The 21579-nt window shown below is 40.2% G+C and overlaps 3 protein-coding genes across 4 annotated transcripts; all 3 read left to right on the top strand.

Moving 5' to 3' along the window:
- The first annotated feature begins 5396 nt into the window (after positions 1-5396).
- Positions 5397-10854, top strand: LOC137990814 (uncharacterized). Of its 2 annotated transcripts, XM_068835920.1 has the most exons (3): positions 5397-5573; positions 5960-6569; positions 9865-10854. In XM_068835920.1, the coding sequence occupies exons 2-3, from the start codon at positions 6068-6070 to the stop codon at positions 10680-10682; spliced, it is 1320 nt and encodes a 439-aa protein (XP_068692021.1). In that variant the 5' UTR covers positions 5397-5573; positions 5960-6067; the 3' UTR covers positions 10683-10854. The 2 variants fall into 2 exon arrangements, with proteins under 2 accessions (XP_068692021.1, XP_068692020.1); XM_068835919.1 differs by lacking the exon at positions 5397-5573 and having other exon boundaries at positions 5651-6569; positions 9865-10853.
- Positions 10855-11038: 184 nt separating this feature from the next.
- On the top strand, positions 11039-15115 carry LOC137990813 (uncharacterized). The gene is made up of 2 exons (XM_068835917.1): positions 11039-12369; positions 13711-15115. Exons 1-2 carry the CDS (start codon positions 11823-11825, stop codon positions 14484-14486), a joined length of 1323 nt encoding a protein of 440 aa, XP_068692018.1. The 5' UTR covers positions 11039-11822; the 3' UTR covers positions 14487-15115.
- A 2375-nt stretch (positions 15116-17490) lies between these two features.
- Positions 17491-21579, top strand: LOC137991704 (uncharacterized). Its single transcript, XM_068836740.1, has 3 exons — positions 17491-17543; positions 18239-18561; positions 19418-21579. Exons 2-3 carry the CDS (start codon positions 18247-18249, stop codon positions 20852-20854), a joined length of 1752 nt encoding a protein of 583 aa, XP_068692841.1. The 5' UTR covers positions 17491-17543; positions 18239-18246; the 3' UTR covers positions 20855-21579.

The following is a 21579-nucleotide window of genomic DNA, read 5'->3' as shown; positions in this document are numbered from 1 at the left end:
TTAAAATCAAGATATAATGTCTTTTTTTGAAAAAATGGGACGGTGAAATATTCCCATTCACCGTTACTAGATAATGTTAGAAATAATCTCTAAAATATTTAAAATTCAACAAAATCTGTAGGTCAGTTTTTTAGAAAAATAAGTTTTTTTTGAAATGTGGCGCTAATTCTTTTTTTTTCACCTAAAGATTTTTTTTAATTTGAAAGACAAACGTTTTAAATTAATCTAAGCTAACATGCAAAAACTGATAAAAATTCACCGTCCGGAAGCAGAGATATAAGCGAGTGAAGTTGCAAAATCAGGAAAAATAAGGGGGTTACAAGATCAGCATTTACGCATGCGTCACCCGCTAGTTCGATAGTAGGCTTTGGTAGATTGTGCCCGAAAAAAAAGCATATTATGCTTTTAGCAGTGCTCATATTTTTTTAGAAATTATGCCAAAATTATGCTACTTTCTGAAAATTATGCTCTCTGTCACCGAAATTATGCTACTTAGATCTTGAGTAAAATAAAGATCCAGTAACTTAACTCTATCAATTCTGACTTAAATGAACATTGAACATTGAACATTCATATAGTCCACCTTCCAGTCTTACAGTCTTTAGCACCTCAAAAAGCCAAATGATTAACAAATGCTATCAAAATCAATTGTTTCTGGGTTCTGAATCCGGGTCAGAACGTTTTAGCCCGCATACTTGTCTTAGACGCCATTTAAGCAGAGCCCTCAGTTCAGTACAAAGACAACTATGCATGTTGTTAATCTCTGTGTTATCGGTTATTGTACTGAAGCATTACGCAAGCCTGTAAATAGTCCACGAGAGCATGCGCTTGTGAATCGTTAAACGAGGAGTAAAGAATAGAGAATCTCGTTCAGCGGCTGCAGATGAGGGCTTCACCAGCAGAACCTTCATAACTGCAGAAGACCAATGGGGTGGGTTATCAGATTGTTGGTCGCTGGAAGTGCTGGAAGTAGATGCACTCGAGGACGACGCCATCTTTGAGCTGTGGCCTGAGGGACCAGGCCGCCGAGCCATAAGCGTGGTGGCTTGAGGAGAGTCATGCACAAGGAAACCTGGTCTGCCAGACCATATTTGACCATGGGCCTTAGCACATACCTCAACATTTTCCAAAAACAATACAGAAATAAAACACAAACTGAATTATTCTAGAACTATGATGAGTTTTTTTAGTTTGCAACGTATAAAAGATCGGATTATGTTAGCAGTGCTAAACTGAAACAAAGGCTTAAAATAATGCTAGTTTTGCTAAATTATGCTTAATAGCACAATCTACCAAAGCCTACTCGAGTGCACGCGCGAGTGAAGCTACAGGCCAACAAAAACGGATTTAAGTGACCATTAAACCGTGTGTGTACAATTTTCGTTGTTTTCGTGAATAGGAGATGTCTATTTGTATTCCATATGTATAGGAATTAGAAGAAAGGTGAGCGAAATTAGCGGAACTTTGTTTATTTCCGGTGATCCACTTTGAATCGTGAGCTGACGCGAGCAGCTTTTAGAATTGCGTGTGTGGCTTACGCGCGCGCGCTTGGCTGAAAGCACTAACTGGGGACACTGTAAACTGAAATCAACAAGAAGATCTTTTAGATCTTATAACCGCGCTTTGAAAATTTATCTGTTTTCTTAGCACTGTAGTGGCAACGTAATGCACAATTCAAAGCAGTCCTTGATGATTCATTGATTACTATTCACAACTTACAGCTTTCTTTTTTAAAAGTCACGATTAAATGTAATTGTTTTTTTTTTGCACGAGTAAAGGGCTAGCAAAGTAGTCACATCAGTCACATAATTCAAGAATCACGTTATCCACGGCTATGTTTAGTAGGGTGGTTATTTCTCTACCAATGACGTAATCCTTGCAACTTCTGACATGTTCTTTGCTTGGCTTGCAAATATTTCATTCCTCCACCCCCACCCGATTTCTGAACTCACTTCAATAAAACAGCACGACAATTCACTTACAGTTAGATGAATGACTGTCGCTCCTGCCGAAATAATAGTTCAAAACAAGCAAGATCTTTTTCAACACGCTGCCCAAGAGAAAGTTGCATCATCGACACATTCCATGAATGACGTAGTAGCCTTTTACGTATTCAATACTCGATTCGAATCAAGCACTTCAATAGCACAAAAAGGCAATATGTTTTTTACTAAATAAAGAGTAGAATATTCATAAAATTTTAAGTACATTAACGTTTTAACAGCTTTTGGCGAATAAACATCATACATTGCGTGATTCGAAGTCCCACTCACTAAATGGCCGAGTGGAAGTTCGGGTCAGGTCACCGACAAAACGAAAAATAATCGCCGTGCAGAGCCAACATATCCTCTACCTTTGAAATGACGATTATCAACAATTCGTAATTTTGCCTGGATTGACTGTTATCGTTGCATCCATGGACGAGATTTGAACCTGGTGCACCCAATTTTATCAACTTAACAACTAAAGCTCAACTGGCTGACAATTGCATCGATTATTTATCAAATCTAATTAGTATGCATAAAATCATTGCTGAATGGCGGTTAAGTCTAGTACTTGATTTTAAAATGGTTAGCTTTCTCTTAAGGTTTGGTAACCGACATTTTCTTCTTTTTAAGCTTGTTTCTTAGTCGGTGATAATACACGTTTACAGTGGCATTCGGAAGAAATTAAAGTTAGCAGTTAGCGATGCGGTAGTCTAGTGGTTAAGTGAAAGGGTCAACAATCGAACATTCCCAGGTTCGAGTCCAGCGAGTTTAGACATTGGGGTTCAGATTTTAAAAATAGTTATTCGTTTCCCACAATTCCTATCAAGCGCTAAGCGTCCTAAATGGGCCATTTCCGAGGGTTAGCATTAGATTCCATCCACCAAAACCACCCTGGCACATTTCCTTACAATTACACGACGTAATATCCCGTCTTAATATGACAAGCTTACCGCTGTGAAAAGAATGAAAACAGGCAGAATTAGAGCTTTAGTTCAACAAGAAATATCGTTTCTAAGCAAAGCCGCGCTGATCTACAGTATTTAGGTCTAAAAACCACTTTGAAGACGGTTAGCTTTTACTTGTTTTGCTGGGTACTACTATGTCAATACTCTAAAAAATTCGATTTTCCAGGAGCTTGTCTCGTTAGTCTAGTGGATATTGGAATGTGCAAGGGAACCCATCGCTCCGGGTTCAACTCTTTGGCTCGCCTAATCTGAATGTTCTCCGCACATTGAAATGTTTGTTTCTTTGAAGTAGATTTGAAGTCTAAAGCAGATTGTACGTCGTGTAAGTTAAATGAGACGGGAAATGTGGGTTTGAGGGATGGAATCTAATGCTAACCATTTCCGAGTTGCTGCTTGTCTCAGTTTCGAAGTGAGTCTTGGTGCTCAACTATTGTGAGGGAAACGAGTTTGATTTGCATAAGAATACGTAACTCATTTCCATTTGAATGGTTGTGCACCAGGACTCGCTTTGAAACTGAGGCATGCAGCAACTCGGAAATGGGCTATTGACGATAATTGACCGAATGCAAAAATGGCCGCCAACAAATTATTCTTTTGTCTTTGTGTTAATTAACCTAACTAGCCTCGTTAACACGTGTAAAATTGAAAGAATTTGGGCTGTAAAACGAGGCTAGTTAGGCTACTTAACACAAAGACAAAAGAATAATTTGTTGGCGGCCATTTTTGCATTTGGTCAATAGTCAATTAAGAGAAACTTAAGAATTGTCGATAATAGTCATTTCAGACGTAGAGGATGGGTTGGCAGAGCAGAGCAAGAACCGCGCTCGGCCCATGGCCCTCGCGGTTAACAAATAACGCAGGTCAGGTCAAATGTTGGTGTTTGAGGAAAAGGGAAAACCGGAGTACCCGGAAAATATCTCTCGGTGCAGAGTAGACCCACATATGACATGATATGAGGCAGAGTTTTTGTAGACAAACTATCGTCCACTGAAACTTTCAATAAAAACTTCAGCACTTTGGTTAACTCGTAAATGGTTTGAACCCAGGAGTCATATCATAATTAAGTAAAGTACGATCGTCCGGGAGAGTATAGTCCTGAGAAGGACTGTTTGAGATGAAATTGAATGACGTTTCGGCAACCTGAGCGGAAGTCAACTTCAGAGTCAAGTGATTTGTGTAACGTCGTTTGCCCCCCTAGGGGGGCAAACAAAGAGTATTATGGTATTTTCCGAAGTGGCCTATTTCCGAGTTCATGTATGCCTCCCCTTCAAAGCGAGTCTAGGTGCAAAGATAAGTTTTCATTCATATATAAGGAAGAACTATTTACCATCAGAACAACTTTCAGTTAGACTCGATTTAAAAAGGAGGCAGACATGTTCATGTGTCTTCAGAGCGGACTGGTTCTCGTGCTCAGCCTTTGGTGTGGCTAAGAGGGCCGGGCGGCTCTGGGGACGAGAATGCCGTTGCTTGTTAAAGCTCGTTCCCAGATCTTTTCTGCGCCAAGGAAAGTCCTGGGAACAAAGTTCCCCAAAGAACGCCCAACGTTGAAATATATTCCGTATGGGCGTATTCTCTTTATTCCGTTTCTATTCTGTTCAGATAGAATAGAGAGAATGCCCTTATTACGAAAACGGAATAGGGTTCTAAAAGAAGGAATAAGAATGTTGACCGTATATTGCTCCCAGTTCTATGCAAAAAAAGATGTGACCGCGCGCTATAACAACAAAGAACTGTGACGTCACTTCAGGGTTTAAATCGCACTTTTCTGCCAAGGATTTTGAGAAAAGAAAAGTATTTTTAATGTAAATGTACGCGACAAACTAAAATTGTCCAGAGGTAAGCAGGAAGCCAGTAAGGCTCTTATTCGAAGAACCGACGCAAAGAGCACATTTACCTTATCTTGTAGTGGCTATGCAGGTAGATGTAATGTTATTATTGTAATGCAAGTGAAATAACGTTTGGTAGAAACTGTTGTTTGGAATTAACGGCAAATTGTTGAAAGAAAGGAACTATTGAAAACGTCTCGCTTGAGCAGAACGCATCATCCGGAGTGCTTTTCAAGAAATGCTAGTGCAACTTTAAACCTAAAGAGAATTTAACCTTTTTCCTTTGGAGGTTCGATATTTCACGAGCACAACTTATTCCGGTATAGAACTAAACCGAGTCAGTACTTGGAGCTCATTCTACCGGTGCAGTCTAGTACTTGAGGAGGTCACACGGTTCTCTTGTAAAGGCTCGAACTTGAATAAAATGTTCTCAGTCTGTAATGGTGCAGACCCTAAAAGAGGGGAGGGGGGAGGGTGCTTCTTTGTAGGGTTAGGGTGGTGTGACAATTTCATGCAGTTCGAAAAACTGCTACTGTTCATCATCATGGAAGACAAAGTTATCGGGGCAAAAAGTCAGCAATCTGAATCCCTCGGCAGCGAGAGCCAGTTCTACACCTCAACACTTTCACAGGAAGGCAATTTTGTTACAAGGTGTCGCAATTGTGAGAGATGCCAACAAAGTCCGTTGCGAATAAAGTTAAAACGCGGTAAAGGCCTGAAATCTCCTTAGGATCTGATTTTATATGAGATGTCTGACGCAGGTGGCTTTGACAGATGATTTAAATAACTTACAGGTATTGCATTGTTAATGGTACAAACTGACTCGTACTGATCACGTTTACCAGAAGCAACTGTCATTAATTTGAGAAACAAATTTTCTTTTCATAGAGAGCTTGAAGATTCAAAGGATTGGTCGTGCGAACACGTAGCGCCGCATGCGTTGAATCTTTGATATGCTCACAAAAGCCAGTTATGAAAAGCCTTTCACACCCGCTAAACTGTGGCTGATTTTTATCAGATACTAAGGGTTTTGTTTTCTAAAATCTGAATCCCAAATGACATCTTTTTCTTGATGCATTCATCGATGATTGGTGGATGCTAGCAAGTAACACGTGCTTCGTGTGCTTTCGAGATATTTGAATATGCCTCGCTAACCCTTCATATCTATCGCTTTTTATAGGTGGTGACAGTTTTCGGATCAAAGATCGGCTGATAGCAAACTTCTACTCAAAGGGAAACCTTGTGATTTTACTGAAATTTCGGTCTTACGTACAATAGATATATAACAATGATAGGATCAGAGGAAAACGAGGAATCAAAGGCAATGACTTTGTTTGCCGAAGAATCCTCGAATTGTCGACCGAAGGAGAAGACGATAACTGTGATTGCCTTCTACGTGTTTGGCTTCCTGATATATGCCATTTATTCGCTCATAATATCAGGCGCTCAGGATATTCTTGCCGGGACTTATGTCCCCACATCGGCTGTGTTAATTGCAAACGTTGGACCTTACTTTATAATTACCGTGGTAACGCCTTACTTCATTCAAAAAATCCCGTATTTTCCTCGAGTTCTGGCGATATTTTTTCTGGAGGCCACTGGACTTACACTGGTCATCGCTACCAAGCACGTCGAGACAAAACTGTTAGGAGTGTCGCTCTCTTCGTTTGGTTTTGGCTTGGGCGAGCTTTCCTTCATTGCTATGACTTCCTTCTACCATGAAACGGCGGTTATCGCTTTCTCAGCCGGTACTGGCACAGGAATATCATTATCACCACTCTATTATACAGGTATTGTAGATTTTGTTAAGAAAAGTATAATTCAATCCCTATCTGAGTTGATAAACGAGGCGAAATGATTATTATGCCCAATCACATTTTACACACAAAATCAAGAAACCCGCTGATAATTTTTTGCCTGACGACTGATCCATATACTTCATCAAGAAATTTTAATTTAAAATTATCCGTGGTATTTTCATCAACTTGATCATTTGGATCTGTTCGCAAATCCCCATCCTATTCTGAGAAAGCAAGTGACTATATTTTTTTGTTATGGGAAGACTTTTTTTGGCAAGGCACGAGTTTAAGGCAGAATTCTTTTTTGGACTTTGTATTCTTGTGTAATTATCACATTTGCAGCGTCGACTAGAGAATACATAGAATCATCTGCATTAATTTAAATAAGTTTATACCACAAGACAGCTGATATCGATTTCAAATTTTCGCATTTGTTAATCGTGACAACATAACTCTGGCTAATTTCTTCTCAAGAATAAAGGAAAACTATCAGGCATCTCAACATTTTCCTGCCAAATAGATTTCAGTTCTAAAAAAAATAGTCTTCACACATTTAATTTTGTCAAAGACATCGTACGGTTTTGCAAGTTGGGTTGTACAAAACATGTGGGAAGTTGAGGCCCTCCCTGGGGGTTTTGAGGAACAAAAGAAAACGGCTAATTTGAACGGGGGAACAATGTCAAAATATTTTAGGGAACAAGGGAACAAAAACAATTTAAAGCAAATTTAGGGATCAAAAAGCAGCCCCCGGAGGGCCCCTTTATTCTCCAACACTTTGTGTTGTGACAAATTTGAAAAAAGGTGGCACTTTCAACACGTTAGCGCTTAATTGTTGTGAAAGCGGGAGCTCGTTTTTAGCATCGAAAATTTGGTAACCTCATTTCAGTGATCGCTCTCTCAGACCTTCGAAATTTCGGTTGCGTTTCTTTGGGAAAATCCAAATCCGGATTATTGTAATCCAAAAGCGGATTTTGCGTTTCTTTACTAAAATCCGAAAGTGGATTATTGATCCGAAAAATCTACTCTCCGAGTGGATTCAGTAGATCAGATCTGAATCCGGATTTTTAGGATTCATCATCCTTTCGTTTCTTTGGGAGACGGATCTACGTTTGGCCAGCGGTAGTCTTGTGAAAGTACACATTTTTTTCATTTGCATGAATCATGGCGAGCAATCAAGGTGAGTTTTCAGTGCTAATTTTTCATTCGCTGTACCCAAAATGTATAGAAAGTCGTAAATTTCTCGCACAACTTCAATTTGATACAAATTACATTAATCATAACTGGCTCAAAGTGGGCTGTCACGGCAGAAAAAATCCGTTTTCGGATTCTTCGTTTCTTTCGGAACGAAGTATCCGTGTGATCTGAGATCATAAATCCTATCTGAGGGTGTAAATGGGGTTAACCGAGTAGCGACAAAGAGCTACAAAATATTACTGACTACGGACATAACGATGAAAAAATTACCGACTGGCGACAAAATAATTAACTGGGATTTACCGACAACCGACAAAGGTCGAACCTTTTAACCGACAACCGACACAGTACTGAAATTTTAACCGACAACCGACATGTGGCCCCCCCCCCCCCCCCCCCCCATTCAGACCCTCCTATCTTGGATTCTCCCAAAGAAACGCACCTTTAGATTCAAATCGTCGTCGGTTCTTGTTTAATGCCGCTGTACATTTGACTTCAGGGTACCCACACAATGTGTGTGTGTGTGTGTGTGTAACCGATTGTTATTTTATAGTAAATGTACTGGATTTACCGTTTGCTTCACCTATAACAATATATCGCTAAGTATGTATATCAATCAATGTTAAATAATAGTTGAATTACCTTACCTGTGGTACAGCGTCGTCCTTTTGCCTCAAAAGCGGTTTTTTGAGCGATTTTGAAGGATTTTGAGTTCGCCGTTTACTGTTCCTAAAAATAGAAGGCCGAGGGAGGAATCCTTGTTTTGAAAGGGCTCCAGGGCCGGAGAAAGTTTCCCCCAGAAAATCTCATCGCTCCGCTTTCAAACTTCGCAGCATTAAGGTCAAACGTTTCACGCTTCTCCTCGTACCTTCCGATCGTGAATCCATCCAATCGGTCGGAGCTAGCCCTCGAAGAAAATCAAGATCCCACAGTATTCGAGAGGGAGGAATGCGTAGCAAGATTCTCATGTGCCAGCCACAAACCGTCCTGCTGATTGCTCCTTCCTGATTGGACGATTGTAAACAAGGATTCCTCCCTTGTCCTTTTACTATTAGGAACAGTAAACGGCGAACTCAAGATCCTTCAAAATCGCTGTTAAAACCACTTTTGAGGCAAAAAGACGACGATATACCACAGGCAAGATAATTCAACGTTTTTTTTAACATTAATTGATATACATACTTAGCGATATATCGTTATAAGTGAAGCAAACGGTAAATCCAGTACATTTACTGTCAACAAGAGAAAACGAGGGGACAGAGAGGGAGGCTCAGGGCGTTGTTCGGGATATGTCATGTCCACGAAAGTTATTTTTAGACGAGTGGAAGTCTTTGTTCTAGCGGAAGTCTTGTCTTCCGAGACGTCCGCATGCATTCTGAAAGTCGTTTTCACAGAAAAACGTTAAGTCCACTTCGTCCGCCATTAATGAAATCTTTGCTTTTCCTTCAAACATCAGACCGAGGTTGACCTGCATGCGGACGTCTGGGAAGACAGACTTTCGCTAGAACAAAGACTTCCGTGCGTCTAAAAATAGCTTTCGTGGACATGACATGTCCCAAGGGCTGGACCGGGAGCCTCTATCTCTGTCCCCTCATTTTCTCTTGCTGTAAAATAACAATCTGTTACACACGCACATTGTACATGTGTCGGTCCCCTGTGATTTGACGTAAACGAAGACATTGCGCGTTGATTCGCTGTGGGGCACAAAATTATGGAGGCAGGGCAGCCCATTGATTTGGGCACTTGCCTTGAGATGGGGAAATCCCGGATTCAAGACCCTTTTTAACCACTCATTGAATTTGATCCAGGTAGTCCCTGGTTCAACTTCTCGGGTTCACTTTTAAATAGACAGCTGGTTTGCCCCCGGCCAGTTAGGATTCTTAACAGTTGTTGTGGAATGTTCTGTTCTGTATTGTGTTTCATTGGCCCTTAAAAGCCCCAATGGGGATGTATGTAACTTAGCCGGAAAGCTGTGTTAAATTTAGACGGTTGGTTGTAGGTCCCGGATTGTCCCGGGGTATCTGTGGTAAAGGGAGAATAGCGAAAATACGTAATGCATGACCGAATCTCTTTTCTTTTTTCTGTTACCCAGCCATGACAACTTGGGCGTGTGTCTCTCCAGCAGTTGCCATGTCCATTATGGCATCGAGTTTGGTATTGCTGTTGATTTTCTACTCACTTATGGAAAGAAAACATTCGCAGGGAATAAATCCCAGAACCACCGGGATTACTCGCAAAGATATCCAATATTCGCCCATTGATGAGGACAGACCTATAGCAGAGCTCAAGGACGCCGACCATTTGACTTGGAAGGAAAAGTTGAGTGCCATGAAAACAGTCTGCCCGATCATTTTCTCTATAATCAGCGCGTGGATCGCAGAATATCTTATCATTCAATCTGTCATCACAACAATCGCTTTCCCAAGCGCGCCTTTTCCTCCTCGAGATCATTACCAGTATTACATCTTCATTTTTCTTTTTGGCGAACTATTCGGCAGATCGTATTTAATCGTGCTGTCATATCTGATGCCGAGCTTGGCTCCGAAGCTTGTCATCCACAAGATATGGTTCCTCGCAGCGGCGGAGATGTCTATTTTAGTTTTCTTTCTGTTTGCGGCTTGGTACCGCTTTTTAACTGATATCACAATAGTTTTAGTTCTCGCTTTCATTGGTGGCCTCATAATTGGTGTCATGTACGTGAATATGCTAGCGATTTATTCCGAAATCGAGGAGCCAAAGTCCAGAGAATTTGTTTTAGGATACGCTTCTGCAGCGACTGGGGCTGGAGCAATTACAGCTGGCCTCCTAGGACTGCTTTTCGAGCCTTGGCTACGTCATCATTGTTTAACTGTGGAGACCAATGGCAGCTTCTGTTTTACTCGATCTCAGGCTGGTCGAGGATGCAAATAGGCGTTTTGTAGTTGAAACAAACGATTGTGACAAATAAAAGCAAAAAGTACGAACCAATAAACGTATAACCCGTAACAACGCAAAAAAATTGTGCGACGAATGAATTGTGCGAGGTATAAATTGAATGAAGAATAAATTTTGTTCTTAAAAGTGAATAAAGAGAAAGACAATTAGCTTCCATGTGTTGTGTAGTTGAAATCCACCTAACGTCAAAGAATTTTTGTTTGCAAAATCCTTTAACACATTTTCTTTTGTCTTTTGCTAATAAAATTTACGCAAAGACTGCGAACCTGGCATTTGTTTGCTCCAAGGCCGTGCTAATCGGAGGCGTGTGTATATGTTGCGATCGAAATGACACAATATACTGCTTTGCATTGCAATGCATATTGTGATATCATCTTATCAAAAGTCCAAGCTTTCATAAGGCGACAAATTAAAAAAAAAAAAAAATTTAACCCAGTTAAAGCGAAATTTCGACGAAGAATCAGTACAACTTGCTCAATCTTGGTGAGGAGATTATCTCAACAAAAAAAAAACCGCTTACTGTTGGGCAAATTACAAAAAGAAGATTTCTCTTCCGTTTGTGGACTTCCCTAACAACTGGTGGACTGAGCGGCCACCTGTTCAGACCGTCATTGCTTCGTTTTGTTTTTTGCGTGTAAGACGTCAATTATGATCGGAAATTTTTAAAGAAATATTAGATAATTTGTCATCTACCGCTGGTTCTTTCCTTGTTGTCCTCGTAACGTAGCCGAGAGAGAACCTTCCCGTTTCAACTTCCAGCCAGCCGAGACAGGAACACTGGAAACAAAGATGATTTTCTGACAGAAGACCCACTGCCATCACGACTTGTTTAGATTAATCACTTGTTTGGCTCGCTTCATTGCGACCACCAGGTTGAATAACGTAAGTACACGAATCGTGCTTCAAAATAATCAAAATTTCACTGGCGAATATGGAGACATGACGTGAGAGGCCCTTTCTTTCAAGCATTGTCAACTTTTCGTGAGAAATCCGTGCGCTGTTTCATTTTGATTCTTGACAAAGTCAACTCGATTATCAAGTAAAGGGATCAGAAGTTATTTTGCGAAGATCTTGTCGTCATTATCGCCGATAATCTACCGAGGTCAGTGACTTAAAATGGATGCTCCTTCGGCTATAGGCGAGACTGAAGAAGAACAGACAACTAATTTAAAAGACCAGGAAATACTAGCTGACGAGCAAAGCGAATCTAAGGAAACACGACCAGACACCACTAAGAAAGAACACATGAAGAACCTCGTTGCTTTTTACGCGTTCGGCGCGCTTATTTATACAGTTTATTCGGTAATAATCTCGGGCGCACAGGACATATTGGCTGGTACATTTATTCCTACCGCGGCTGTGTTGGTGACAAACGTAGGACCTTACTTTCTAGTGACAATGATTGCACCGTATTTTATACACAAGGTGCCTTACGCATTGCGGATAGTGGCGATTTATGCACTTTTTACAGCAGGTCTGTTTATAATTGTCTACGCTAAAGAAGTCTATCTCAAGTTAGTGGGAATCTGTACAACTTCCCTCGGAGCTGGCATTGGGGAGGTTTCATTTTTTACCCTTACGGCTTATTACGAGAAAGTGACAGTTGCTGCATATTCCGCTGGTACTGGCTCAGGATTTATACTAGGTCCTTTGTATTATACAGGTAATAATTTTTCTTAATTGTAAGACATTGGTGCATATGTCGCGAAAGGTTTTTGTGTCTGTCTTCCTTTCTTGAGAAAATCAAATCGTAATTGTAGATTGTACATTCCTCAAGTTTTTCTTAGGTATCTAAATTACAATACAATACAATACAATACAATACATACCTAATAGACCATTTTCGAATTCTCACGGCTGGACTGGATCTAGCATGGAATGGAGGCGAATGCGGGCAAATCTTTTCAAATGCAAATTAATTTGCCCGCATTAGCCTCCATTTCATGCTAGATCCAGTCCAACCGTTAGAATACGAAACTGGCCTATTGACCGCTCCCCCTCGGGGCTTTTCAGGGCCAATGAAACACAATGAAACGACGGATCAGAATAACAACAACAACTGTTAAGAATCCCAACTGGCCGGAGGCAAACCAGTTGGCTGTTCACAAGTGCAGCTGGGAAGTTAAACCAGGGACAACCAGGATCAAATTCAACGAGTGGTCAGAGCGGGTCATGAACCCGGGATCTCGGGATCTCAAGGCAAGCACCCTATATAAGCACTGAATCACTCTGCCTTCTCTTTGCCCTCGTATTCTTGGTTTTCACTCGCGTGATCAACAGTCCACAATTCCCTGACGTCACAGACTGCTTGCAGCATGGGCCACTTTGGAAAATACCATAATACTCTTTGTTTGTCCTCCCAAATTTTGAGTTAGCATTGGTTTTGTTTTCTCTTGGGAGCGTTGTAAGTCCCAAGAGAAACTGGAAACAATGCTTATGCAAAATTTGGGGGGGACAAACAAAGAGTATTATGGTATTTTCCGAAGTGGCTAATAGATGGTTTTCACCTGACGTCACAGCGACCATGTTGGTGTACAGAACAATAGAGAAAAACGTCTTTTGGGAATTTGACTCTATTATAATGCAAAACATGAGCCATAATTTGCTATTGTTTTGTACACCAACATGGCCGTCTCATCACGTGATTGAAAACCATCTCTTGATTATAGTCCTTTGAATTAATTTGTGACGTCAATCCGGTATTGAACCCATTCCCCTTCATTGCTCAGTTATGGATCAAAGTATGACCACTTTTCCCGTCTTTCAAAGGCAATAAAAAAAGTGAAATTTCAATCAAGAGATTCTTCCTTGTCGCTGACGATATGGGAGAAAAAGACAAAAAGCTGGGCTCCGAGTTTGTAGAAACATTGTTTTCACTCCTGCTTTTCAAGGCAAATTTTGTTTGACGGAGGGGATCTCGTTTTCCAAAACAACTTTTAACTTGCAGCTTCCCCGGGTTGCAAGCGATTCCGGTGATTATTGAATGCATATTTTTATATTTTAGGTCTAACGACATGGAGCTGTGTGTCGCCAAATAACGCAATGATGATAATGGCAGGATCTCCTCTTCTCTACTTGTTATTCTACGCCATTATGGACAAAAGACATTCCTCAAAAACCCGCATTGAATTAGACTTAAAAGAAAGGACACACTCGGATGCAACTTTAAGCTGGAAGGAGAAGATTTCGGCTGCTGGAAAAATACTTCCGTTGGTTTTCGCTCTTTTTGTTTGTTACGTTAGCGAATACGTCATCATCCAAGCTGTCATCACAACAATGGCTTTTCCAAATGCACCCTTTCCCCCGAGAGTTCATTACAGATATTACATTTTTATTTTTCTCAGCGGTGAATTTATAGCGAGGTCGTATCTTGCTGTTATTGCTTCATTGAAACCTAGTCTTGTTAATGTATTTGCTATCCGGAGAATATGGATTTTGTCTCTCATCCTGTTCGGACAGTTAGTATTTTTCACATTGGCTGCGTGGTACAGGTTCTTACATAACGTGTGGATTGTTTTTGTATTAATTTTTGCCGCTGGCCTAGAAGCGGGCGCGGCTTTCACGAACGCCTTTGTCGTGGTTTCTGAGACTGATGCTAGGATTAAGGAATTTGCCATGGGGTTCGCTACCATCGGAATGGGGGGTGGAACTTTCATCGCCGGTGTTGTGGGACTTCTTATGGAGCCTGCCATCAGAGATCACTGTCTGCTCGTCTCAGATGTAGGGGATTACTGTTTTACGAGGCCATTCAGTGGCTGGAATCAAACTATTGGCTGCTGATGAAAAGAAGTAGACATGGGAATAGGATTGGGGATTGGGAATAGTCTATGGAGGCGACAGGGCTGCTGATTTAAGATTAATGTTAACAGATTCTGTCTAAATATAAAAACAACTTCATTCGCTAGTAAAACTCTGCATTTAGGAGGAACGACCTACAGGTGGCTCTTTCATACGTGGAACTGAGATTAAGAGAGGAAGAAATGGGAGAGGACTTGCCAGTTTGGTCCAAAATAAATTCGGGTGTGGTTACTATCACAGATTGCACGCCTTTACACAATATTCGCATTGTGTGCTGACAAAACTCCTATTCTGTTGGCCAAGAGCGGTAAATCAGTTGTTAAGACGAACCCTGCAAAATAACGAGATATCTGGCTTACTTTTTCATTTAAAAGAATTAATTTTGTTTTATCGAAAAAACGTAGAATTTGTTTTATTTTTTAGTCGCTTTTTGTAATATCAAAAGGAAGAAGAGTATCGTGAAGTTTGTTTTTCAAATTTTTCCGTATTTCGGCTTGCGCCATATTTAGTCTTATTTAAGATTGATCATGATGTTATAACTATGTTATGTGAATCAATGCATTTGTGTATAGTGAATTCGCTAATGACCTGTTGTTGAATTATAAAATGCAATGTTCCGAAACACACTCTGGTCTTACTGGTTTAAATTATGAGATCTGGCAAAATTGACACCTTCTGATGTGACAGTAATATAAAACGCGAATTTTTTTTTTAAATCTCGTAAAATTATACTGAAAGTAGAATGTTTAAGAACATAGTTTCACTTTTCTTGCCACTAATGGCATCAAGTAGTTCAAAAACGATTGAAGAACAAGTGGTATCAAGAAGTTCAAGAACGATTGCACTTTAAAAAGTTTTAAATCTTTAATTCAGATCATAGGTACCTGTTATACTGAGCTACAGGAGGCTCAAGCCATTGAACAAGAAAACTCTGATGCTGCGTCCGTTTGCATGGAACGCCAAAGTGGACATAAATGCTAACAAACTCGTTCCCAGGGTCTCTCTTGTCTGCCTCCTTTTGTCGTTGAGGAGAAACGACAATGGAGGCAGAGGAGAGAGACCCTGGAAACGAGGTCGAAACGTTAGCTGAAGAAAATGCTTTCTAGTTCTCAACTCAAGATTTTTGTCCTAAAATTACAACTGGTAACTTGATAAAATATTTATACTTATTTTTTGTATTTTTTTTCCAATGTTAAAAAATGCATGCTGATTGAAAAAAAATACATTCTAATGGGGAAATTTATTAGGAGTTGCAATCCATAAAAGATTACGTCCTGATTGCGAAAAAACAACCAGTTCTCATTGCTATGCCAGTTATTCCCTTTTCAAAATTTACACGCTGAAAAAAAAAACCCTGCTAATTGACGTCAAATACAAGTCTTAATCGTCCGGCCACTGGCGCAAATAGTGAGGTGAGCGAATCACAATCAGCCGCTCCACCTATGACTATGAATCACGAACTGCAAAGACTTTTCCCATTTGTAAATTAGAAAGCATTTATTGCAATTAGCATTTTATGTCCACTTTGGGGCTCCATAATAACTGGCATACCAATGAGAACTCATTTTTTTTGCAATCAGGACTTAATATTTTATAGATTGCAACTCCTAATCAATTACTCCATTAGAATGTTTTTTTTTTTTAGGCAATCAGCACGCACTTTTTAATATTGGAAAAGAAATACAAAAAAGAGCATAAATATTTTTACCAAGTTACCATAACTTGGCGCTCTATTTTGCACACCCTGTTGCATGTCGTTTCGTGTTGTTGCGAGTTGTTGCGCGAAGTTAGAAACTGGTCAAACTTTTGAGCCAACAACTCCCAACATTTCTTTGTTCCGTGATCGCCGAAGCGTGGCGCAACAATGTTGGATCCGTTTGTTCAGCTCTTCCAACATTGGCCACGCACACGCATTGCATGTAGTCTCCATGGAGATAGCAACGCAATTAACATGTTGAAAAAAAGACGGCAGCCGAATTTTGTAAGTTTACAAAGTCATATGGGCCGTATCCTCCCCATAGTACACTGCACGTCCTTACATTCTTGGGAACTGTTGCGTTCGTTTGCACACAACTGACAACACCATCTAACATCTGCAGAACCAACAACTCCCAACAACTGGGAGTTGTTGCATCCGTTTCCACGGGGTTTGACATAGAGCGGTTTTCAATTGAGTGTCGAAAGTAATTAGTGAATTACTTTGGTTTTGCATTTCTTCACTCAGTGATTGGTTCAAAGTTCTCCCGCCACTTTTTCAGCCAATCAGAAGTGAAACTAAAACCAATCGTGGCTCGCGCGTGCACATTTTCCCGCGCTTTGTGTCGGCTACTTGTAATTACTTCGAGTTTTGATTGGTTTACTGGATTGTCTCCGTCCTTTTTGATTGGCCAAAGTAATTACTTTGGTTCTGGTTTTACGACACTCGTTTGAAAACCGCTTTATAGTGATGCATCATTTTTGTAAACATAAATATATAAGGAAATGAAGTGATTGTCCGCAATGTGAGTAGCCAGCACGTTTGTCGCTTTCATTGGTTTTGTTGCAAGCCCTTGAACGAGAGGTATGCGGCCGTCGAAATTGCCTAACGACGAAACCACGAAAGGAAAAGCTGCCAAAACAGTCATTCAAGCAGGCTTGACTGTCTCCTACCAGTATTTATAATTTGTTTGTAGCTTTTCTACATATAACTAATTTGATTATTTCGACGAGTATAACGAATGCAAAACTTAATATTTGCATTACAGTAACCTTCCTCTAATTCACCGACACAAATGAATACTTAAGCCGTACTTCAAAGACTTTGATGTCTTTTGTTCCTGTGTTTGCTTGAAGTAACAGCAGGCAATTCAAACCTGAAAACTACATTAACATCTTCAAATAAACGAAGATATATTCAACAACGTATTAACATATGAAAGGATCGAAGAGATTTATGGATTAAATGGCTGGCTTGCAGAAATTGAGCTGTAACTCAAATAATCAACTGCAATATCAAACGAAGTACATGCCATCATCCAATTTCAGGAATATATCAAACAAGTAAGGATAGTAACTGAAATCTTAAAACATAAAATAATTTGGTTTAAGTGAAAACAAAATGGCAAGTGCCCGCTGCAGTACATTGTAAAGCAAATCATATTTTGTTGTGCTGAGCGGATCTCGCAAGATACTGATTCAAGAGAGAAAACTTTAACGTGGCATCAAGCACGACTTAGGTGAGACGAAAAGAAAATGTTAATGAAATTGCACATAGTAATTATAACTATAATCCGGTTATCCTCCAAATGCTGGTTTGAGGGCGTTCATGCTCGATACAAGGAAAGCCGTCTCTGAGTAAAAATTATGTTTAAGGATGCCAAACTAGGCTGGGTAGAATAACAAGTCGATGGCATTTTCAAATATAGGTATCTTCTTCCTATTTATCTCCGATGACTAATGTTAAAACAATATCACGAAATAATAGAAAATCAGCATTGCCATAGTCGCGATCCTGGATCGCGATGCGGAGGTCTCGACAAAAACTTCCATCGCACTTAATATTTAGTGCACCGATTTGACTTGTTGAGAAGGGATCTCCGCAAAACTTCTAGTTCAACTCGAGCTGCAACCATGTCGTCGAGCCTCAAGTTATTAGGACTGGTTCTACGCAAAATATTGCATTTCTACAACGAGAACGATAACAACAAATAGCTACGGCAATGTTATCAACCCTAACAATTACTGCATATTTACAGTATTCAAAATGGCAGAAGAAGAAGACGATCAAGACAGTAGTTTTGATGAGCCCCATGCAGAAGAACCCATCAAAGTCTCTGTGACGTTCAAGTCTCGAAATCAAGAAGCGGAAGTCAAACTCCTTGACAACAGTGAGAGCTCTCATAGTGTGCATAGAGACGAGTCCCCTTCAGGAAACCCCTCGAAGCTTAATGCTTCATGTCATGATCGGGAGACAAAGGATACTCGCCTTGCAGTTAATCAACATGAGCCCTCAATTCCCTCCCATATGATCGAGACCGGAAAAGACAAGAAAAGAGTCCGTGAAGAGGACGCCCTTAAGGTACATTCTTCTTCCCATAAGCGATCAATTCACTTCACAATAAAATCGAGCTAGTACTTAAATGATCAGTTGAGGGCCGGAAGGAATTTCTCTGTAGTTTATAAAATTGTTCATTATTAGTATATTTTTGATCTCGCTCCACTGGAAAAATTAACCAATGCCAGGCATTTAACAATTACGATAATTTGCGTCCATTTTGAAAACAATATAAAGCAATGGGCCATTTCCGAGTTGCTGTTTGTCTCGGTTTCGAAGTAAGTCTTGGTTTGCATAAGAATACGCAACTCATTTCCATTTGAATGGTTTGCACCAGGACTCGCTTTAAAACTGGGGCATGCAGCAGCTCGGAAATGGGCTATTATGAGCAACCGATGCTCTCTGAGTTGCTCGCGCAAGTATTTTGATTCTCATGTAATGAAAAGCCGAATCAATTGTAACTTTTATGCGCGAATTTTTCTGCGCAATACTAAGGGCAAGCTCCATGATATTTTGAAATCTGATTGCTTTGTTTGATCGTTGCATCTGTGGTGATCGGCTGAAGGCTATGAGAGATGCTGGTTTCGGTTTCAACAAACTCAAAAAAGAATGCTAATTCGGTACTGCGATTTTAGCCCAGTAATACATACTTTAATTAATATAACGCTCAAATAAATACTGACTCTAAAAGACTAAATCAGAATAATGGCAGCTCAACTGTTCTTCCAGTCTCGTGTACCTCTTTATATCACACTCTTTTTCTGATCTCATTTTAAGCTTATATTTGCCAGTGGTAACTTCATGACGAAAAGGACAAGAAATTGTTACAATCCTACTCTCTATCTCTCTCTCTCTCTCTTTTTTTTTTTGTTTCAATCAGGGCTGGCAAGGTTACAGTAACAATATTTACATCAAACCAATCACAGTGAACAATATGTCTCGTGACACGCGTCCCTATTCATCCAGTGGGAAGCCACAGCGGAAACTTACGACCGAAGATTTGAGAAAGCAAATAGGTCTCCGCGAGGCCAACAGTTGGGTCGAAAACTATAACGAAACACTTCGAAGCACAGGATCTTTGCGAAAAAACAATCAGGTCTGTAAGGAAGAAAAGCACGAGGCGACCGCAAAATTTCCAAAACAGACAAAGGAAGAACAGGGGACAGATCAAAGTAAAAGAACTACCAAAATTAAAAAAGGTTTTGCCTGCAGAACATGGGCTGCGAGTTTTCTGTCGAAGAGTAGCGGTGAAAAGAAAAGCGGAGAGCTCGTTTGCATGTTCGTTCGACAATACGCGGAGAACTTGAATTCCTCTGCCTTTATCTCGGATAAAGGCTCATCAAGCACCAAAAAGGGAATGGAGGGAAGGGCAGCTCAAGGTACAGATTCAGATAGAGTACATGGACAAAATACTTCTACAAAAATAACTAAATTAGTAATCGATCTGAAAGGGAAAACTTCCTTTGATCAAAACAAAGAAACAGGGGAGCCGAAATTCAAAAATGGAACAAAAAGCATCCATGGATGTTTTTGCGGAAAGAAGGTGATGCGAGACGACATAATGAGGCGCTCTCAGAGCACAGCGTCGATTAGCAGGCTTCGCTTCAACAGATCAAAAAGTATGGTGGCATTGCCAGTTAAGCAGTTTCCTCCAATCAATCCACTACAGGCGTTCAAAAAGCCATACGTCCCGGTAAGAGAAACCCGTAGCGTTTTACTGACTCGTAGGCCACACACTGTGGACACGGCATGTCTCGCAAAAGAACTGATGTTGGTTAATGGTCATTATAACTTGCCAGATTATGTAATAGAAAACCATTATATCAATGGATGCTGTGTCCAAAGGATCCCTTGGAAATCAATGGAAACTGTAAACAAGGGAAAGCAAGTGGTTCCTTGGGCTGATTTTAAACATGGAAAATCACTTGACGACGTAATGGACATTTCGTCTCCAAGGAAAAAAGAAGATCGTGATGGAACGATTTTCGGGGGAACTTTTTATAAACAGGAAATAACGAAAAGGAAGGAGAGGACCATACAAGAAAGGAATGTAGCAGTACGAAAGTCAAAGAGTGATTTATATCGAAATAAGGAATCATCGCGAAGAAGGATTTGCGAAAACAAAGACGTCTTTCGGATTTCAAAGGCAAACAGACAACTTGCCAGCAGAACTAGTACTCCACCACACTCAACCAGTGACGAGAATAACGATTCTGATTCAAACGACACTGGTTTAGGAACTGACATTGAATACACTGTTGACGGTTCGGCTAAAATTGATGTTTATCTTCAACCAAGAGGCAACAGTTGTCATTAACAACATTTCTTTACATTCTCGGTTCTCACGCGAGGCCCCGCCTTGAATTCCGATAGGCCTTTTGCAACAATTGGTCACATGACTCATAATTGTTGAACTTGAAGCTAAGCTCGGGCTTTCTAAGTTCCAGAAATGGAAGGACCGTTTTGGACTGAGCCAGAATACAAATTTTCAGAGAAATAACACTTAAGGTATAGATTTTATGATCATTTAAACACTCGAGAATTCCATACTTTTGTTTACGAACAAAAAGCTTTTGCCCTACATTTCTCCATAATTAAGCGCCAAAAACAGAGCTAAGATTCCTATTCTCACCAAGGGTCAAATAAGCGAGAATAAATGTGCAAGGGTGGAAATTTCCAGACTGTCAATCCGCGAAAAAAAGTTTGAAAACTTAGGAAAATACAAGGATTTGTATGAATTTATTGAAGCGTGACTGGAGGACAAATCCTTATACTTTCTTTCAACTGTAAAAACGTCAGTTTAACACTATATACTTAAAAAAATCGGCGTGGTAGCATATTTTAAGCTGCTTTTTTTACCTCTGGAAAAATAATTTTATGTACTCGGCAGAATCATCGTGTTTGTGAAAAAGAGGTCACGTGACCAATTGTTGGAGAAGAAAACCTATTACTGAGTCTCAATGGACTCTCAACTGAATCAGAGAAGCAGCAGCGGTGTTGGTGTCTTAAACTCGTCACCTCGAAAGTAAGCTCTTATCTTAA

The sequence above is a fragment of the Montipora foliosa genome, chromosome 2, assembly GCF_036669935.1.
Source record: "Montipora foliosa isolate CH-2021 chromosome 2, ASM3666993v2, whole genome shotgun sequence".
In the NCBI taxonomy this organism is placed as follows: Eukaryota; Metazoa; Cnidaria; class Anthozoa; order Scleractinia; family Acroporidae; genus Montipora; species Montipora foliosa.
This window is presented reverse-complemented; position numbering and strand designations above follow the sequence as displayed.